A 21,197-nucleotide genomic window follows, 5' to 3' on the forward strand; every position below is an offset into this window, starting at 1 on the left:
CTAATCAAACGTCAACTTAATTTTTTTTTTATTTACCTGTATTTTATTGAACGCAACTCCCACTATCTTTCCACTCTCCACGTGCTTGACTACCAGCGACACACCGTCATATGCTGCTTTGCGGCATAGTTCGCGAAGTTCGGCACGCGCTTGCGCATTTTCCGGCAGATTGATTTCGCAGGCTATGCAAATGGACTCGTGCAAAAAGAATGATTTATCTAGTACCTGAATAAGTTAACAGAAAATAATATATATCATTTACGGTAAAACAATTTAAAATTCTTTTTGAGTGCATTTTTCTCGACACAGACAAATTTTGGGAAGTTGTAGTTATTGTAACGGGTACCTAATCGCCTTTAGGATGATAACGATTACTTAAGCATTCAACGATAAAAAAAAAAATCCCACAACCCACCGAAATTGCCCAGGATTTTTTTATTCAAAAATAATCGAATCCTTCTGGTTCAGTTTATACCCATGCATTGGCTAAGTAAATAGGCTGATATTCGTGAGACCACGATTAATCCAACTTGGAGTGCTAGAGAGGCTTGTCYGTCATAMTGTCYCGAACYCTAARGAATGAATCAAAAAGACTGTTGCATATCGACAAAGCACATAAAGCCTGTCGTAAATTGATTGAGGTGGTTAATATCAATAGCAGCTAATTCGTCGAGTTCCTAGAAAGTATGGCAACAAAGATACTTAAACTCGGGCGAAAACTGGATAATGAAGGCTGTCTCTTATACACATCTAGATGTGTATAAGAGACAGATTATATATCGCATATCAAAATTCCCATTAACTCCAGGTACCATAATGGCTGATTTCATATTTTCTTATAAAATCAACATTTCGCAGAAGAAGTTAGTATTACCAAGACCTAAAAAAGCATGCTACTCTTAATACCGAAATTCAATACCAGAAAAGGGGCCAATGGACGCACAACTTTGTTTTTAGCCGCATACTGATTTCCAACGCTTAAATTTTAGTATGATTTATTTTARCAGACAACTCATATAATATTATATATTCACATATTTTTACTTATGAGAATATGCCATGTTCGTTCCCGCCAAAATTTATCGCTTTCTTATTTTATTTTTTTGCTGTCGGCCTATAGCAACTGATAACATGCACACTTAGCTCTGGTAAATCTAGTAAAGCGATTTGATTAGAATAGAGTTTGTAATCCTAAAAGTACGAGGTGTGTTTGAAAAGTATCGTGAACTTTCGATTTCTAAGGAAGTGTTTATTTATTCATAAAAACCTATTTTGAGCCCTTCAAAATAATCACACCAAGATATATTGCACTTCTGCTATGGTTTTTTTCAAATCCTCAAAGCGCTTATAGAAAAAATTTTTGTGATCTTATTGTTATATGTATGTTATATGATGTTTTCATCTTCTCGTCACTGTGAGAACATTTTGTACCACCGGTAAACGKTGCTTTTGTTCGAGGTAGCTTCATCGTATAACACATTCAACATTCAAAATGCGTCCGCGCACTTAATTTTGTTGTTCACACAATATTTCATACACATTCTTTGATCTATTTTTTGGCATGAGCAAAAATCAGAGACGAACCAAAACACTCGCAAGCCAAATACGAGTACATAGCTGTCAAATTAATTAAACATTCAAAATCGCCGATCTTGTCAGCAAAAGTAAGGAATATGAGTACCAACATAACACAACAAGCCAATCGAAAACCGATACACTTTTCGCACAAACCTCGTAGGCTAGTATGTAAATTATGAATCAATGTAAAATAACACCAATAAATCACCTCTAAAGCTTCYTCCAAATCCGATTCAGTTAAACTTCTCACTTCGAATTCATCTAAAAGTCCAAATAAAAAAGTGATTAAAAATAAAAACGTTTCCGATTTGCAAAATTCACATTCAATACTTGCCGTTATTAAATTTACCCCAYATGCGACCATTATTGGCTCTCATCCTGTGATATTTCGTATAGAAACAGTACAGAGACTGAAAATCTAAAACCAAATTTATTATTTAAATAATATTAACTATACTATAAAGTCTACTTAACATGATAATAATAAGCGTAATAAGGAAGTGCTCAATTGTAAAAAAAAAAACATCTTCAACCTGCTCTTCTCTTCGTTAGAATAATATTACAGCCGACAGGTGTGAGAACACTGTTTGTGCAATAAAAGAGAAATTTATAACCGCATCACTTTTTAAATCGCTGTTACAACATATTCAGCACTCTGTATAGCAATTGTAATCAATTAGTAACTGTATATGAGTGAAAAAAATTATGAGAGTKTTGAATCGAACAGATAACCGATATAAATCAAACATGCACACAATCAATTGGAGCCACTTCATAAGGAAGCTAAGTGCTCGMTTGTGTTGTAAACAACTGTAAAAGTATGTTAAAGTAGCTACACATGTGACTTGAACTTGACTTTGGAAGCAACGATAAGCCTCTTTTACGTTATTCGTTATTCACCAAACAGAACAGTGGCCCATCTGCGAAATAGCAGCGCTTGTAGGCAGAAAGTCTGTGTACATTTCGGTAGCGATCATCTGTAGTCGTTTATAAATAAAATTTTAAATTGTTTTCTTTTTTTTTTCATTTAACTCACTTCACGAAAATTTGATAACGAAAATCATATTTGAGCACAGCGTATAAGTGAGCATTACATATTATATTTACTCGCTACACGCAAACTTTTATTTACAACTGACTCAAAAATTATTAAATGACCTCTCATTTACCGTTATTTTAACTGTGTAAACCACTTTGTATTCGAAAATAAAAGATGTTGAAGTGTATTTTGCTATTTTTCTTTAATACTAGCTCCAACACACTTAASTGTAACCGTTATTGCAGTACGACAGCACGCGACTAAAATCTCTGCTTTGAGCGCAAGTATATGTAGTTTAGCTTGTTCTGCCAGCAGCTTTGCGTTTTTATCAACTGCATTATCTAATCGTGTATGTAATAATATAGTACATAGTAATAGTTAGAATAAGCATACATACATATGTGAGTGAAATTTCTATCGATTTGCACACCTGGACACACATAAATATATAAAGCGGTAATTGCATATTCAAAAGCACACAGTTTTGTTTGTACAAATTACACTATTATTTCACATTAAATCATTATTGCTAATTTCAAAAAAAAAAAAATATCGTACGTAGGCGTTAGCAAAATTTATAGAATAATCATACAAATAATAGTTCATGCGTACCAACAAGTGCTTTAATAAAATGTTCAAAATTGGAATTTTAGTGCGAAATTATATGCGAGCACATATTTGCATTTTTCCAACATTAATCTTCCCCGACAACTTAGACATGTATGGTATAATGAACATATTTAAGTAGTTGCCCGCTTATATATCCATCGTCATAGTACCGAGCTGATTTTATGTGAGAATATAAATATTGATAAATACATTGCACAAACCATACCTTGTCAAATTCCTGCTGGGAAGTTAAGAAAGTTTTTACAGATGACACTCCCATAATATAGTGCGTGTAATCGAAATCGTATGTGTCATTATTAAACATTTGCCTTAGTCAATTGATCTATTATGACCAATAATAAATTGGGTATAATTAAACTATTATTATGTTGATGTTAAAATTTTTACATTGTTTATACATTGATAGCTATATGACGATCATATATTGTGCAAACTTAATTAATGACTGTAACTTTCTTGACAAAAGAATTACGAGTTGTGAATATTTGAAAGACCGTTGCGGCTTTTCACGTTTTAAGCGTTTACGTGGGTTTACGGGTTWAAAAAAAAACGATATTTTTTATTGTCTTATTAAATTCTATAACACCTCTAGAATATTGRCYTACATTTTCAAGTTGATCCGAGTAATATTTTCGGAGATATAGCCTTGAAAACTTGTGCGCTCGAGGCTAGCCAGGCTAAATGCGCCGTCTTAAACGCGTTTTTCTTTAAACTGTATTTTTGAAGTCGGTTCGCTAGACTGCTCGAGAACTACTCAACCAATCTTCATGAAATTTTACACAGGTCTTTGATATATAATTTTTAAAGTCTCGGAGGAAGGTTTTTTCTCGATTACAATTATTTGAAAAAAAGGAAAAAGTCGCGAAAAGTTCACTACATTATTATTATTATTTTTTCTTTTTTTTGTAGAAAGTCAGTCAAAAATCCAGCTTTCAAATTTTTTTCCTTCCTCCAAGTTCTAAGTTAAGATTTTAACCAAAACACGTATTTTTTCACCTTAGTTGATCCTGTAAGGAGTTATCTTGCCAAAGCGAGCGCATATTTTTTTTTGAGAGATCACCGGAAATGGCATCGCAATGGCCTGCTGGGTAGTTAAGAAGTTTTTCAGATGACACTCCTATGGAATGGCGCGTGTAATCATACTCTTGTGGGCCATTATTAGATATTTGCCTTAGTCAAGTGATCTATTAGAGTAAATATAGTAATAAATTGAGTATTATTAAAGAATTGTTACGTTTATGTTCAAATTTTGTTTATATATTGATAGCTATATGATGATCATATATTGTACAAATTTAATTAATGACTGTAACTTTATTGACAAAAGAATTATGAATAGACTATTGCGTCCTTTCACGTTTTAACTTCGATTCCCCTAACTGCAGTGGTCTCGCATAACCGCCGATCAATATCCGCCGTGAAATGGTGCGTCCCTGTTTCTTTCATTATTGYATATTCACGCAAAAACTCGGATAGTAGTTATTTTGACCCATCTTAACATAGCAAACATCCAAAATCTGTTAAAAGTAAACCGCTAACTCATTAGGCCACTTTTCGGCATCAGKAGGATTATTTTTATGAGCATAGCGTGCCATTAACTCACGAAATAAATTTTGATCCATGCCATCCAAATCATGCGACAGTCGAACTTTCATTTCAACAATTGGAAACTTTACAGCTTACGTCATACATTATACGTCAATTTAAAAGGTTGGACCTTTCTACAAAGCATGTGGACTCAATTATAGTGGAGTCTGATCAAAAAATCGATACGAAAATATATGGCGCCGAAGCAAGATAAGTAATATGATACGGCTCTCTGAAAAAAAAAAAAAAAAAAAAATCAATTGAAAACTTCTATTATCTAGGAACTATTGTATGGACCGCGTGTCAAAATTAACTAAACTGAATCTTTCGAATAGAACTAAACGCCACAACTCTGAAAGTTTATATTCCGTTATTATCTACTATCTAAGAAAAATATCACTTCTACGTTGGTAAATCAAAAGGACAAATAAATCGGATATAAACAGAGGTCTACAGAGTTCTAGATTCTATAATACAAAATGTATAGGGTATGTTCAGAAAGAAATACGAATGATTTTCTTCCGCCGCAAATGTATTTCGGGGCGTGCGTGCACCGGCTGGTTTCGGTAGAGSACGTTCCTAGATAACGAACAAGCGGCAGGTCGGTTGTCTCTAAGCACCTGTAGAATCAGGACAAATATTTTCGCGCAACGTGTTTCTGTGAGTGGTGCAGCGTTTGTTATAGCACAGGTACGCGACAGAGACCAAGCAGACTTACCCAGATTTTGCTTTAGCAAGAAGACGTGTGTTTCGATGACACCAGAGGTCTTTTTGGAGGGGCGGGAAGAGGTCGCTGATGAGGACCGTGCTGGGAGGCCAGCRACTTCGAGAAACACCGACAATGTGACTTGTGTGCGCAAAGWTTTGAACTCARACCGTCRMCYAAAARTTTKTATCAMAWATTTTCTCTTGCATAGAGAAGTAGTTCCTTAGCCYTTAGRKTTCACGAATATTCTATTAATTGAGGTTTTTGCATACCAAAAAGTTGTATGCGTCATCTATCAAATTGGATCATAGCTTTCTGGTTGTCGGGATGATGTTTGTGGACTTTTAGTACGCTAGTTGCGGAATTTGATAAAGAAAATTTCCTTCTTAGCTGTTTTAGGAGATGTAGTTGTTGGAGAAGTTTATTCTGAGACGACTCTGTCGTCAGATCTCTTTATGACCGCTTATGACTACACAAAATATATAGTATATTATATAAGACAACTAATTTCTAATTGAAAAGTATTCCAGTATCCCTGTCGCTAAAATTAAAATAGTAAAGGCCGGCGACTCCCACATAATATTAATTGTAATCTAATTACATTTGCTGTAATCAAAGGTAAACATATGTACATTCTAGGCGAGCTTAATACATTTTATTTAAGACAATGTACCGGGACTTACATCGAAACTTGCTTGCGCGCTATTACCGAGTAAATTGACGCGTGACTCAAATTAYTTTGTCTCCGATGCATGTGATACATTAATCGTTATATGTAAAATAAGGCTATTATAGTCAGAATTCGTTTAAGAAAAGTACCTTTTTTTATAAAAGTTCGTGTACTGTGTATTAATATTAAAATAAGTTTTAACAAATTATTAAGAAAAATAAACTGAACCACGACATGACAGCTTTCAAAGAGTGTCTATGCAAATTATAAATTATCGCAAATTAAAAACAAATTCTAAACATGACTTTCGATCATCTTTAGTAATATTCTCATTATCTCACTAATACCGTATCGAATTCGTGTTCTATTAATATATTATATACTCGAATTGTCTTGTGACTATTTCTGAGTTCAAATTTGATCATTTTTTTCTCTATAATCAGCGAAAGCTGTTATTAGCAGATTAGAAGATCTCCTTCGTTGACCACCATTAGTCCCAACCTACAAACAATTGTATTTTAATTAAGTATGTATATTAAAGAATTTTAGGAGTAAGCCGGTGAGATGAGCTTTATGAATCATGCGAGTAGGAAACAATATCAAACTAGTAAGGTAAGATTAAGTWCGGATGCCACCAAATATTTTATACWTATAAGTTAGGTCAACAAAGTGTTATACTTTATACTACATGTTGCTAGGGTATGTTGAATTGTAAGCTAAAATGGCATGATTATAATTGTTGTGATAGTACGTTAATCTGGCATCACTGAAATGTCAGTTTGTAGTTTCAAATTCAAATGCATCCTGATTTATATCAGCACAGTTCAAAATTTATCTAAGAGTTCAAAATAAACCAACAATCACACAACAGTGCGTTCGCTAATTTAATACTCAATACAAACTCTGCAACACTTGGTTATGAGCCTAGCAGCGCCTAGTGTAATAATTTCAAATAAAAGGAACAAAAAATCTTGCATGAATCTATTTAATACTCGGTAAGTGAAAAAAAAAATCGAACCATCATTGTGTTAATAGTACAACTTCCGTTCAAATAGTAGTGGTCATTGCTTTGTTGAAAGACCCAAAGTAGCAGTATTTCTTCAAAGGCATAGGATAACATAACTTCTTCCATAATTCAAACATACACTTTACGATCTATTGTTTTCTTAACCCAATACAATCGGTCTAACTCCATAAAATGGAATAAATGCACCAATCATAATAGTGGACACATCATGTTTAATCGTTTTGGTAGAGTATTTTGGATTATACTCTGAGTTGGTTGGTCGCCTTACGTATTGACGAGATCCCCTGGCCCAGTATAGCACGATTTTGGATTCATCTGTCCATAAAATATCTCTCCTTTTCGCTAGGGGGCGAGCCACATGTTTTTGATAACAGGGGCACTTCTACACCACAATCTCGCAAACATCAACGAACTGTTTCTACACTTGCCTCCACACTCAGTCCTTCTTTAATTTTCGTTGCAGGTGTAAAGGGATTCTGCTTTGAGAATCTYACTAGCCGCTTAGCTTCCTTGTCAGTTATTGTCGGACAATGGTCACGTGTTTCAGAATTCGGTTTGTATTTTAAAGCATTTCGAATCATCGTCGGTGAACAACTTCCTTATACCTTTTACCWTTTGAAATATTTCACTGTAACTATATAACAGTATACAAAAAAGGCAACATAAAAAATTATAAACACTATTTGCCACCGTAGCTAATAGTATTGCTTTGACTGCAACTGTAAGGGCGCGAAAGAAAAATAGCGCTTGGAAAAATGAGTGTAAATCTCCAAATCGAGAAACTGGCGGAAAACAACTATGACTTATGGTCTTTGTATGTGCGAAGTGTTCTCATAACAGCAGATCTATGGAACGTCGTATATGAAAAATATGTAAAGACAGAAAGAAATGAAACTGTTGACCAAAAAGCGTTAGCATGTTTAATTTTAAAYATTACACCAACGCAGTTGATGTACATAAAGTCCTGCACAACCGCTGCAGAGGCATGGAAAAAGTTGCRGGACATTCATTTACCAGTAGTTTCAGTTAAGAAGGTACAGCACAATCAAAAACTATTACGTTTAAACATGCAGCATGGCAAAAATGTAGTTGACTATGTGAATGAGCTTTTCGCAACAGTCGACAAATTAGCCGAATTAGAAATTCAAGTCGGGGACGAGCTACAAGTGGTAATGTTGCTTCAGGCTTTCCCGATTAGTGGGAAAATTTCATTGTCGCAATTGAAACGTAGGACAAACTACATCACATCCATACAGTCAAAGCACGCAGAATGCACGCAAATGGTTTACGCAAAAGATGCTAATCATTATCAAATACCATCCCGAGAAGCTCCTAGAAGTGCTAAAACGCTACCAGAGACCACTTACAAGATCGAAACAGGAAAATCAACAGTTTGCCACTAATATTAAAGAGAAAGATAATAATTTCAATTATAAGTCTCTTATTGGAGACATTATTACACAACTGAATGAGTTGACGACTGAGAGTAAATTCAAATACACATATGTATGTTGCTGGTAAGCCACCAATTGACATCAATAAAATTGAAAAAGAAGCGATTAACCAGCCATCACTTACTAACATCCCACGTCSTGCTGAAGTCAGAACTACTGATGGGTATTGAATAAAATTGCTAAATGGTGTGCCATACATTCAATGAACCGAAAGTTTTACGACTATATCAAGTAGATATTGATGAAAACTTGTCAAATCAATTTTGTTTACATAACCCAGAGCTTTCCTTTGGCGAAYATATTAAAGGTTTAGTCAAGCAGACAGAAAAAGGAAAAATAGTATTCAGGGCCTTTTATTTTGATGAGCAGTGATTACTCATACACCTATTTGTGACACAAGAAGTATTAAATTACATTGCATGCAACATATAATTTCAACAAAGTATAAATATCCGTTAATAAATGTWCCAATGTATCCTGGATATTAACTATCAGTTGTATAACTTGTAACTACCCAAGACCCCTGGAGATTCGTTACACATAATTTATATACATATCTAGCCAATTATACAATAATAAATCACTTATTATCTGAACTATCGTATGGCAACGCCGTCATCAAGCTGATTTTGACATTTGAATGTCTTTATTTACATTTGCACTGTATACAAAAATAAATCATAATCACATCACATCTTAAAATCGCACAGAAATCGACAGAGAAATAAAAGTAAGGCCCTGAAAGCTACCAACTCATAGTAATAATTATAAATTTACATACGTGGCTCCAGTGCAAATACCATACAAGAAAGGCAAAGTAAGCAGCGCGATATCATCTTGAATATACATAAGTAATCGCTATATCAATAGCAAGTTTCCATGACAGCAGAGCCATAACACTGACGTAGTTTTTTTTTATAACAAAACAGCAAGCAAATTCACAAATAGATACACAACACCTACGCTTACGACATAAAAATGTTTTTGTTCGACTGGGTGCTGCAACGTATTTTGCCAGTGATCTTCCTTTATCTAAGGCCGTTTATTAAATGGTTTTTGCACACATTCACTAGACTATGTGAGCTGCAACGCATTGTATATGGTGCACAAGCAGGTGCAAGTCGTACTCGTCAAGTCGAACGGTCGTTAATGCTATCACAAAATGTCGATATACAGCAATTACTGCTCGAATTGGATACTGCGGTAGAGACATGTAGTGAAGATGAACTACGCCAATTACCTGTACGCGCTGTTAGTGTGGTACAACGCGTAAAGCGTATAAAATCAAAAATYCATCCTGACTTTGCGCCCCTCTTTGGCACTTGTGTACTGCACATATGGAGTTATCGACAACTGCTACATCAGGTAGAACGGTTACGTGCAGAGCCATACGATGCAAATAACTTGAATCACGAACAGAAGTTATTAGAATTATGGAACCGTTTGATGCCAGAAGAACCACTGGAAGGACGCATCACAAAGCAATGGCAGGATATTGGCTTTCAGGTATGTAAATATATKTTTATAAACTGAACAYAAAATGCAASTAAATRTACTATACATATATATATGTATAATCACAGGGTGACGATCCAAAAACGGACTTTCGCGGTATGGGTATACTTGGTTTGGAAAATCTTCTCTTCTTCTCACGCGAATACCGTGACGCAGCACATCACGTCCTGTTACATTCGAAACATCCTGTATATGGTTATACATTCGCCATAGTGGGTATTAATCTCACCGCGATGGCATATCGCTTGCTCAAGTCTGGCGATGCTAAAGTACATTTCTATAATGTGGCGAATTCACTTAATCAGGCCTGTTCGCTTACACATTTTCATAAATTTTATTGCTATTTACTTTTCGAATTCGACCGGTTCTGGTTAGAATCGGAACCAACGAATATAATGGATTTCCGTGAAATATATCAACGCTTTGAAATATTAATCATGGAAGCTTTACATAATGACAAAACACTATTCAAAACGAATCTCGTAGTGGAGGATGTTTAAAAAGTGAGACAACAACGTTTTAGCTAATAACTATATAAAATCTACACTGTACAATTTAAAAGAATGTATGTAAAATTAAGTAATATTCTAGCACTATTAATTAAATATAATTGAATAAATGTTTAGATGCATTATTATGCAGCTTTTCACTCTTGTGGATTTATCAAAATACTATTTTATACTTAATGACAGAAAAGCAATTTCTTTTGCCTTTCTATTGATTATCATCAAAAACATAATTAACAAACTGTTAAAATATCTTTACCATATAAGAAAAGATTTACAAAGTGTGTTTCAATTTCTAAAGCTGCCAAAAAATTTAGTCAATTAAAAATTGTATTCCTTAAAACACTAGTCGTTTTTTTTTTTTTGTTTTTTTTGCTATTTAGCTTTATTTCAATTGCAATCGTTATTATTCACCATATTAGTGCGGAGCGCAGCGATAAATAAATTCAATAAATCTAAATATTTGTATGAGCTTCATTGTGTTATCGATTTATATGTATAAAGTATTTTTTATTCATAATCGTATCCATGCAATTATGTGTTTATATGTGTATGCGTGTAAATCTAGGTATGTATGKATGTAAATGCATATGGAATTTAAATATCGCGTTTCCATAAATGTTATGTTCACTGTTACACAAAATTTTCCCTTCAATTATAATTGAGCTTAATCATAGCATGCATTGCAATTTTTATATCCTCCCGCTATACTTCGTCAAAAAAGTTTCGTAGCAAGYTTATCGTGCAGAGTGTTAAGTGCCTCGTTATTCTTATAAATACACATTTATATGAATAAAATGGAATAATACTTATCGAATGAATGTATGCAAGCATTTTTKTTTTTTTTTTTTTTTGCATATAATCACAAAATTAATTATATTCAAATTATATGCAATAAAACTATAATTTTAACATAAGAAGTCGCGGCTTTTACAGTATTGTTTTTAAGAGATTCAACCTTAAAACAATAGTCAAAGAAATCGTTAATATATATCTTATTACATCAATAATATACTTATATATACGTGTTTAATAAACTAGTCATTGAAAATCACAAATTTCAGCTTAAAATTATGACGAAAAAAAAATATCGTAAAAAAGAAATAAATTAAATTCGTATAAAAATTACAAAAAAAAAAAAATATCACTTAAGAAATCCATATTCGTTAAAACAGAAAGCCCGTTATCCCAAAAGGCTAGTCAATGTCTTCAGCTTATATTTTACGAAATACTATGAATGTTTATGTTTGCTCTTCTTGCTCTCCGCGAAATCCTAAGTTATACCACTTAACGATAAAACTTCACCTCAGCTTCCACACAGTCTTTCATTAATTCATCCAACTCCTCGTCAGCAGTTGGATGYTCCGCTAAATATGCATTTAATTCTTCAACACAAGCAGCCTCAAGAGCTTTCAAATCTTCTACAGCATTCGGTTTGCGTTGAGCATGAAGCTTGTGCAAGAGTGTTTGTGTGTTATCAGGTGGCACTTTGGTGAGTGGTGAAATTTTGGGATTRGGTGCAAAGACGAATGGTTTAAAGACTGATTCACTTGCGTTAGGTGTCGCCGTAAACCAATGACATGAAATTCCATTTGTAAGCACAGAGACACTGGCTGAACGTGACGTTGCGCTATCGGCCGCCGAACGTAGTGTATCAAACATGCTGGTCAAAGTGTAGCTACCGTCTCCGTTAGGTGCTTCACCACTCCATTCAGCTTCCGCGGTTTCAGCTGCATCAAAACAGCTGGCAAAATTTAAATCACCCTTCAATTTGCATGCAGAAAAATAAAAAAAAATATATCGGAAATATTTTGGAAAAAAAAAATTAAAAAAAATTGATTTACTTCGCCATCCCAGAGTCCCAGCGTTTTGAGAGCATCACCTAAACCGTCAGTTGATTTATCAATAGCAGTTTTTACGCTGAGTCCTTTATTTGTTAAACGGAGGAATCCATCAGCAACCTGATGTGCAGCCCATAACTTTGCACCGCTGCTAACTAACCATACTTCTTTAGTATCACAGACCACAAAACTAAATTTTGCAYTGTCGGACCCATGGTTAGCTACCAAATTACCAATGCGTTCCACTGCGTCAAYAGCGGTTTTAGCGATAGCCAAAGTCAAACTATAAATTTATGTAGAAGTACAAGAAAATATTTATAAAAATATATAAAAAATATATTATTGATAAAATAACTCACCGTACAATATCGGTAGACCTAAGGGTATCACTATCGTTAGCTGGCTCCTCCGCGGACCAGGAAACAGCAATGCAAACGTTATGGTCGTTTGCGCCCACGTCACCACCCCAAATGCCGGTTTGAGTCTTTTGCAATATCATACGTAATATTTCACCATTCGCTTTAACCACATCTGCACCACCATCRGGCTAAGCAAATCGAAGGATGTGAAAAATGAAAATGCCACGTCATAGTATAGTGATCAAATTCACCAAAGATTACTCATCCAAGCAATCTTCAGTTAGATACAGACAATAGACGACATCCGCTTACCTTCCCCTCAAGTGCGTCATTGGCGTTGTAATATTGAACCTCTTGTGCTTCTGTCAGAGCATCGGCATCTAAAGCATTTCTACCGAATATTATAGTATTTTTAGCTGTATTRGGAGATTGTACGATAAAACAATCACCAATTGCAGACATATCGAAAATTTTACACAATTCCAAAAGCAAAGCAAGTTATCAACTTTCAATTGATTTTTCGCACTGGCTATTCTTGCCAAGTATTTCTTTGATTTCAATTATAGATATTATAAAATCTTTGAAAAATAATGGCACTCACACGAATGATGGCCAATTTACAATTATTTGATAAAATTTTCTAAATTTTACCTTAGTTTTTAATATACTGCAATAATATTGGCAAATTAGAAAATTTTCAATGGTGTGCAAATACCGGCCACGGGTGGAATGTGAAAGTGATGAGACATGTGTTACCAACTCCTTTTAAGAAATAAAAACAAAGAATATGCCTGAAAATGTCATTGTAAAATATCTTTGTAAAGCGTGGCATCACTTTTTCAGTTTCTCTTGTTCTGCTTCATTATGATAGAAAAGATGGTGTAGTGATCGCTTAAAAAACAATATATTTTGCTAAAAATCTACACTTTAAGTGTAGAAAAAGTTTTCGACGTATAATTTAAGTGCTACGATTTTCGAATTTTATAAAAAGTGTAAAGATTTTCTACTCTTTGAATCCCAAATAGTGTCTTAAATATTTATGCATTCGCGACGTATCTATCAACGAGGTGTGTTCAGTGTTGGCGCGTGTAAAATTTTTCTGCGGGAAAGGCCGTGTGGGATACGGACATTATTGCCATCCCTTTTGCTCATTTCGTTGGTCCAATCAGAAAATGTGTGGTTGAAAGAGCGTGCCAGGTTAATTATTTGAACGAATAATAGCTAAAGCAAAAGGATAAATGTTTGAGAAGGGGAAACCGAAATGTGTGTGTAAGTAAATACTGAGATGGTAATGTAGTTCTTGTTTTTGTGGGCATTTCTAGTSGCTATTGTTGGAATATGTTTTCGCATTCGTTTTGTGGTATTCGTCCGTCATGTAGTTGGTTGGTTTTTGCTGAATAGTTCATTGAAAAATTTAGTTCAAAGACAAAATAAAAAGAATTATAAGAAGCTTTTGTCAATAATTAACGCAAAATTATATATTATACAATGTCTGTGGTTCAGAAAATGCGTTTATATCTGATGTGTACAAGTGGAGAAAAACATAAATTGAATTGTAACAAAACGCACTGAGGAGCAGAAAATCAATATTATCCCTCAAATAGAATAGAAAAATTTGCTGCATAATTTCTGTTACCCAAAGGGCGCAGCACGATTGTCAAAAATACTTTCGGTTGTGATAATGAAAATATAAATTAAGAAAAAATGTGGTGCAATATTTAGAAAATGTTTGTGTTCAACAATAATAATAGCAAATTTATAAGGACTATTGAAAATAACATTGCGCCAATGTTATTTCAGTGCTCTGTTGGATTTTAATGGYTTTTGATACATGTAAGCACTTGCTGTGGCCGGTACATAACTTGATTGGCCTAAATAGAAACGTGTTCACTTGCTAAAACAGTTTAAACAAAAGACTACAGGTGCCAAACAACTGAAGGATGTTTAAGTAATTTTTAAATATGTCTTCATTTAATACTTTAAGAAAAATCAATACTTGGTTCTCATTAAAATTCGGGCTCTATTCGAATTTGTGTGTGTACATACATACTCGTATCTTTTGTGTATACTTTGCTAGCAAATATGTACTTGGTTTATTTGACAACCCAAAAAGTTTGTACGTGCGTACAACATTTGGATGCCTCTCTTCCCAGAGTCTAAAACTTCATATGCATTCATCCCGGTAAACTGGATCCCTGCATTAAATATGGAACACTTCCACCTTCAAACCCTTAAAACCACCCCCAGTGGCACCAATTTAGAACGTTCAACGTTTAGAAAAATCTCTTGATTTTGGTTTATGTATATATTTTGTATTCAATATGGTACTTAATTAAAAAGTAGGGAAATGCATACTTGTATAATATTAAATAATAAAGCTTACTATAATATATTTTTATGATGGGGGTATATSCATTTGATATATCAAACAGTTGTCCCAGTTTACAGTAATGTTTAAATCGGTTTTAAGTGTAGTGTATTAAAATTTTTTGTAAAAATAGTTTGCTGCTGCAATACAAAGTGTATGGAAATGTTAACATCTCACTGGGTGTAGGGTACATACATATGTATGTATTTTTGCTTGTAAACATCCTTACGCATGTACTCACACCCACCCTGTAACAAACTACAACCAACCCAGATTTATGACCTAAATTCCTCAATTCCCTCGCTGTTATTCCATTTGCAACCCACTATTTTGTATGTACCTATGTATATGAATTTAAATGTTGATGCTGCAATTGCTATGTTTTATATCTAGTAACCCCATCTTTCTCTTTTGAAAATAAGGAAGCTGTTTTAAAATTTGTTCATGTGAAAATATGCGGTTGTTCCGTAACTTATAATTTTTACAAAAATATTTTTCAAACTCAATTACTACCTACTCAGACCTTCCCTAATGTTTTTCAGAACTCATCATGTTTGTAATATTTGAATTTTCTTAAACTCCATTAAGTTTCCTGTACTTTCACAGACTGAATATGTGTTGTTGGCTACTATTATTGTAACTGCATTATTGTTACTGATTCTTCACTTTAAAATTACTTAAAAAAAAAAATATTGAAATTCTTTCAGATATAGTACCTTGTTATCTGTTGCATTTCTAAAAATCGAARCATTCATACAAAGTTAGTCAGTAATGTAAATTTTTTGAATTTTTCTTATAGACAAACTATATTTTATCTTTAAAAAATGTTGGAGCAATAAGAGCGCTGGCCCAATTTATGTACAATAACAGCGCATCATTTGTAAACAAAAATATTTGAGATATAATCACACCTTATCACCCAGCATTGCTGCCATTTATATGTATTATGAATTCATTTGTTGTGTTGAGAGAATTTTTGGCTGTCAAAATTTTCTTCGTGATTTCGTAAAGTTCGTTCACCTCTTTATTCATACACATTCTTTCACTACTTCACGCGTTTGCTGTTGTTGTTGGTAATGTTGGGAGTATACATTGTTGTTTTGTTGTTGTTTTTTTTAAGTTTTTCACCTTGCTAACTCCTATTAAAGCAATGTATACGTAATTTATCCAGCCATTCCATGTTTTCTGATTCTTTCGATGTGGTTGTTGTTGTTGTAGCGAGAAAACATTCCTGCAGTAATTTCAGGTCATGCTGCCGAGTTGACAGTCCTTCATCGGATAAAAAACTGTAGATGTAGTGTTGTTGCAGTGGCAGAATTCTGCCGAGTTGGCAGTYCTTGGCCGGATAAAAATCCGGATCCGTTYCGGTTACGTAGACCCGACCGTCGTGGGAACGGACTGTAGATTTGGTCATTGTGTTGGGTTCTAAACCTTTACTTTTGGCCTTGAATGATGATTAAAGTACATAAATTTGAAGTAGTATATGTACATATGTGGATAAAATTTAGCTGAAAATTTCGTGATATGTGAAAGCTTTTAAGACTGAGAATAAACAATTCCGGTTATATGAAAGTAAATTAATTGTATTGATCATAAAATAATCACGTTTTTATAGCTATATTACAACCTCTTTACAATCGTATTCAAATTATTTATAGAACTTGTTGCTTATGCTGCCTTAGTGGCTGTCGGCCCAATTCACCTTGACATTGATATTGCGAATTCATCCGCTTCGTCGCCACTACCATCGCCAGCTGTTTCTCCCGCCAACGCATTGTTGCTCACATTCGCAGAATTTTGCCATTCGTTTGCTTTTGTTATTATGTACATTTAAGTGAATGAAAATATATAAATAAATATACCGAAACTGGTCGTGAACGCATTTTACAGTGACGTCTGAAATCAAAACAAACTACGAACACAATGTTAATGTTGTTGTTGCTTAAAATTGGTATATTTATGAATAAACAGTGGCAACGGTAAAATTTTTARGTTGTGTATTTCGTAACGTTGTCAAATTTTGTTGACAATGTCAAAAGATAAGAAAGTTAACTTGATGGAAACCAACTATAATACCATTCATAAATAAAAAAGTTTCCACATAAAGACTCAATTTTTATCGACATACATACAAATATGCTATATAGTACTGAGCAATTTCTTGGTTAGAAAATGGCGTGTGCAGATTTTCAGATCGATATCTCAAAACCTGAGGAACTAGATCGCATACATACASACGGACGGACAGAAGGATGAGGCCAAATCGATGTCACAAACTTCGTGCAAATTTATTATATTTTGTTCAGTGTAAAATTATTGCTATGAATAATAATGACAACGTACAGTTTAAAAATTGCTTTTTCTCAATTATGCGTTGTTTATRTAAAAGTTGTAACTATAATGTAGTATTAGTGATATAATTTTAGTTTTTTTTTATTAAAATGTCTAATTAAACTATACTTATTTTTCTTCTGTCATTACTAGCGAATTCGGTTACTGTTGCATTATCTCTTAAATGCATCGCTAAAGCGTTATAGTGGAAGAGGCAATTCTTCGGAGAAGTGTCAAAACTGCACACCAAACGACTTATTTATTTTGTAAATTTCTATACGAGTTTTAACTGTTATGAGGTACACAGGCTAACCTACAATAATTGATTTGTCATCATTGTTGGTTGCGGTGAAGTACGGGTGAGCGCTTGCATAAATCGTAACTAACCAGTATGAAGGAGATGGTCGGCGGATGTTGTGTTTGTTCGGATGAGCGTGGATGGCCCGAAAATCCGCTCGTCTATTGTGATGGTCAGAATTGTACTGTTGCCGTGCATCAAGCTTGTTATGGAATTGTAACTGTCCCAACGGGACCATGGTATTGTCGAAAATGCGAATCTCAAGAACGTTCAGCTCGTGTGCGTTGTGAATTATGTCCATCACGTGATGGAGCACTTAAGAAAACCGATAATCAAGGATGGGCCCATGTGGTATGCGCCCTATATATACCGGAGGTACGTTTCGGAAATGTCACCACAATGGAACCAATTATTTTGCAGTTGATTCCACAGGAGCGTTATGCAAAAAGTAAGTTTTAATTTTATTACCCGAACAAAATTATATTAATAATCTAACAAAAATTTCTTTTTTTTTACTTCAGCTTGTTATATTTGCCAGGAGTCAGGCAAACCCAATCGCGCCACCGTCGGTGCCTGCATGCAGTGCAATAAATCGAATTGTAAACAGCAATTTCATGTGACATGCGCACAAAGCTTAGGCTTATTGTGCGAGGAGGCTGGCAACTACTTGGACAATGTCAAATATTGTGGCTATTGCCAACACCATTACGGAAAATTGGTTAGCTGAATGTTCAAAAAATTTCTTTTTAGASAATTTTCAAGTTAATATTATTTATTTCATTTTACAGAAGAAGGGTGGCAATGTGAAGACCATACCGCCCTATAAACCCATTACACACGATACGTCGTCTGACTCGAGTTTGTCACCCGAAAARGAGCTCGATTCCGGTATGAATGCGACTGCCTCATCAACTTCGGCGACAAGCATCAAAATTACTACTAATATAAATGCTGCGTCAACYACGAAACAACGTAAATCATCCACCGCCTCCAAACAATCAAACTCATCATCCTCGTCATCTAATGCTGCCGCAGCTACTGTCTCTTCCAGCGGATTTGCTAGCAGCTTACATGGAAGCAATTTCTCTAATTCCAACACTGGGTCTGGTAATATTAATCTAGGGAGCGTAGGTGTTGGTTCAAGTGGTTCTAATAACAGTGGCAACTTATCAGCCAATAACTCGTCCATTGGTAGTGGTAATTCGATGAGTGGAGGAGCGAGCGCAAGTTCCACAACAAATCTGAAAAATTCTTCGAACAGTTCGAGCAGCTATAAAGAAAAGGATAAACATAGTAAAAATGTCAATAAAACATCAAGTTCAAGCAAAGAGAAAGACGGCTCATCATCGTCGTCTTCATCGCGCGATTCCCGTGAGAAATCATCCAAATCGTCGAAAAACAAAGAATTCTCCAATAATAATCCAATGAGTGGTGCATCCATGAACAATTCAAGTACCACATCAACTAGTACAGCGCTTAATATGAGTAGTTCCATGCATGAAAGCCACAGTCATGGTGGCAACCTGTCCACTCAAAGTGCAGCACAAAATCTTACAACTACATCGGCAGCCGTGAGCATGAGCGCTAGTGGCAATTCAAATAGTAGCAACAGTGGCAGCAAAGAGGCAGCCAAGTCGTCTAGTACTTCGAACACAGTTGGAAACAGTGGTTTTGGGGGCAATAACAACGCGACGGACCTGCATACCAGCAGCACTGATAACAATAACTTTGGCGGCGGCACGCATATGGACACTGCCACAAGTGTGGGTAGTATAAACGTGAACTCTGCAAATGGTGGTGGCGGTATGACAGGTGCTGGTAGTAAAAGCTCAGGTAGTTCAGTAGCGAAGAAGCGAAAAGCCGATTCAAAATCAAATAATARCCTTGGAGACGACATAAATAGGTGCGTAACGAAAGTGTTAATGAAAATGCACATTTTTATACGAATTTCTTGTTTCTAATTTCAGCCCATTTAGAGATATGATTAAAGACGTCAGTGTTACGTTAACGCCATTAACGGATTTTGAAAAGGAAATCGAAAAGAGTGCGAAAAAGGTAAGCCTCTGAATTAAATTTAGAAGTTCTATGTATAAGTAGTTGAATCATTAAAAAGTTCATAAATCTTTGAAAGAATTATGCAAAGCTCCAAATAGTAATGTCAATCGATAAATTAAAAAATATGAATTAATTCAAATTCTCAAATTTAAAAAAAGAAAAAAAACAAAAAGATTTTGACATTGCTTGTGAAAACGCGTGTTGTTGAAACTTACAAAACTACCATACATACGTTGTGCTTAAGATAAAACAGGAAAATAGTATTTTAGAGTTCATACTTAAGCTATGCTTAAGTACTGAAAATGGGTGACTTCAGCAGCGCTTAAGTAGCAGCTGATTTTTGATTTGAATTGTTTTGAGTTTTCAGCGACATTTTTCGTAGCGTTCGAGCAAGTCAAGTGTCTGTCCGCTTGCATTCGATGACAGCTTTATACTTTTCCACCAGTTCCAATAGGTGCTCCGACTCGCTAGCGATGAAATTCGGAGTTCTTTTGTTGTTTTCATCCATTTTCGATATAATTTTCCACGCAAATTTAAGTATTGTCTGGTATAATTTAAATATTTCAAACATATTTTTATGGATGACATTTGCCAAACATATGTTGCCCATAACGTTGCCATATATCATAATAAAATTGTATATAAACAAGAAAAAACGTTAACTTCGGTTGCACCGAAGCTAATATACCCTTCACAGGTGCATTTCTTTTAGTAACTATGTGTTCAGTTTGTTTGGAAGCTAAATGTTATAGTAATCCGATCTGAAAATTTTTTTGGGAGATTATATTATTAAGCAGTAATCCATGTAAAATTTCGGCAGCCATATGCTATTGCGATCCGATCTGAACAATTTCTTCCGATATTACATTATTTCTATGAACAATAACTCATACCAAATTTCGTGAAGATACCACGTCAAATGAGGAAGTTTCCCATGCAAGCATTTGATTCCKATCATTCAGTTTKTATGACAGCTATATGCTCTAGTAAGCCAATCTGAACAATTTCTTCGRAGAYTACATTGTTRTCTTAGGAAATAATATATACCCAATTTCGTGAATTTATCTTGTCAAACGCAAMAGTTTTCCATACCAGCAATARATTCCGATCGATCAGATTGTATAACAGCTATATRCTACAGTAAGCCGATCTGTACAATTTCTTCGAAGATTACATTGTTGTCTTAGGAAATAATATATACCCAATTTCGTGAATTTATCTTGTCAAACGCAA

At 34.6% G+C, this 21,197-nt stretch overlaps 4 protein-coding genes across 5 annotated transcripts in view; 2 read left to right on the plus strand and 2 right to left on the minus strand.

Moving 5' to 3' along the window:
- The window catches only part of LOC108968639, a gene marked incomplete in the record, with an annotated part of 3,928 nt that extends 1,049 nt beyond the window's left edge, over positions 1–2,879 (minus strand). The window contains 4 exon segments of the mRNA XM_018932766.1: positions 37–225; positions 1,787–1,839; positions 1,913–1,996; positions 2,748–2,879. Coding sequence (XP_018788311.1) covers positions 37–225; positions 1,787–1,839; positions 1,913–1,955 — 285 coding nt within the window.
- Positions 2,880–9,268: 6,389 nt separating this feature from the next.
- Positions 9,269–10,855, plus strand: LOC108968652 (ELMO domain-containing protein 2). Of its 2 annotated transcripts, none has more exons than XM_018932791.1 (3): positions 9,269–9,542; positions 9,621–10,197; positions 10,275–10,855. In XM_018932791.1, the coding sequence occupies exons 2-3, from the start codon at positions 9,670–9,672 to the stop codon at positions 10,704–10,706; spliced, it is 960 nt and encodes a 319-aa protein (XP_018788336.1). In that variant the 5' UTR covers positions 9,269–9,542; positions 9,621–9,669; the 3' UTR covers positions 10,707–10,855. The 2 variants fall into 2 exon arrangements, with proteins under 2 accessions (XP_018788336.1, XP_018788337.1); XM_018932792.1 differs by having other exon boundaries at positions 9,269–9,508.
- A 225-nt stretch (positions 10,856–11,080) lies between these two features.
- Positions 11,081–14,094, minus strand: LOC108968651 (secernin-1). The gene is made up of 4 exons (XM_018932790.1): positions 13,225–14,094; positions 12,913–13,100; positions 12,557–12,836; positions 11,081–12,476 (listed from the first exon to the last, which is right to left on the minus strand). The coding sequence occupies exons 1-4, from the start codon at positions 13,372–13,374 to the stop codon at positions 12,000–12,002; spliced, it is 1,095 nt and encodes a 364-aa protein (XP_018788335.1). The 5' UTR covers positions 13,375–14,094; the 3' UTR covers positions 11,081–11,999.
- A 206-nt stretch (positions 14,095–14,300) lies between these two features.
- LOC108968650 (protein AF-10) lies at positions 14,301–19,964 on the plus strand (the record flags this gene model as incomplete). The annotated part of the gene is given in 5 exon segments (XM_018932789.1): positions 14,301–14,745; positions 17,765–18,357; positions 18,431–18,627; positions 18,698–19,812; positions 19,877–19,964. Coding segments are annotated over 4 exon segments (1,755 nt in total), but the record flags the coding sequence as incomplete, so codon positions are not given.
- Positions 19,965–21,197: the final 1,233 nt, after the last annotated feature.

The sequence above is a fragment of the Bactrocera latifrons genome, unplaced genomic scaffold (genome assembly GCF_001853355.1).
Source record: "Bactrocera latifrons isolate USDA-ARS-PBARC rearing strain unplaced genomic scaffold, ASM185335v1 scaffold_223, whole genome shotgun sequence".
NCBI classification, from domain to species: domain Eukaryota; kingdom Metazoa; phylum Arthropoda; class Insecta; order Diptera; family Tephritidae; genus Bactrocera; species Bactrocera latifrons.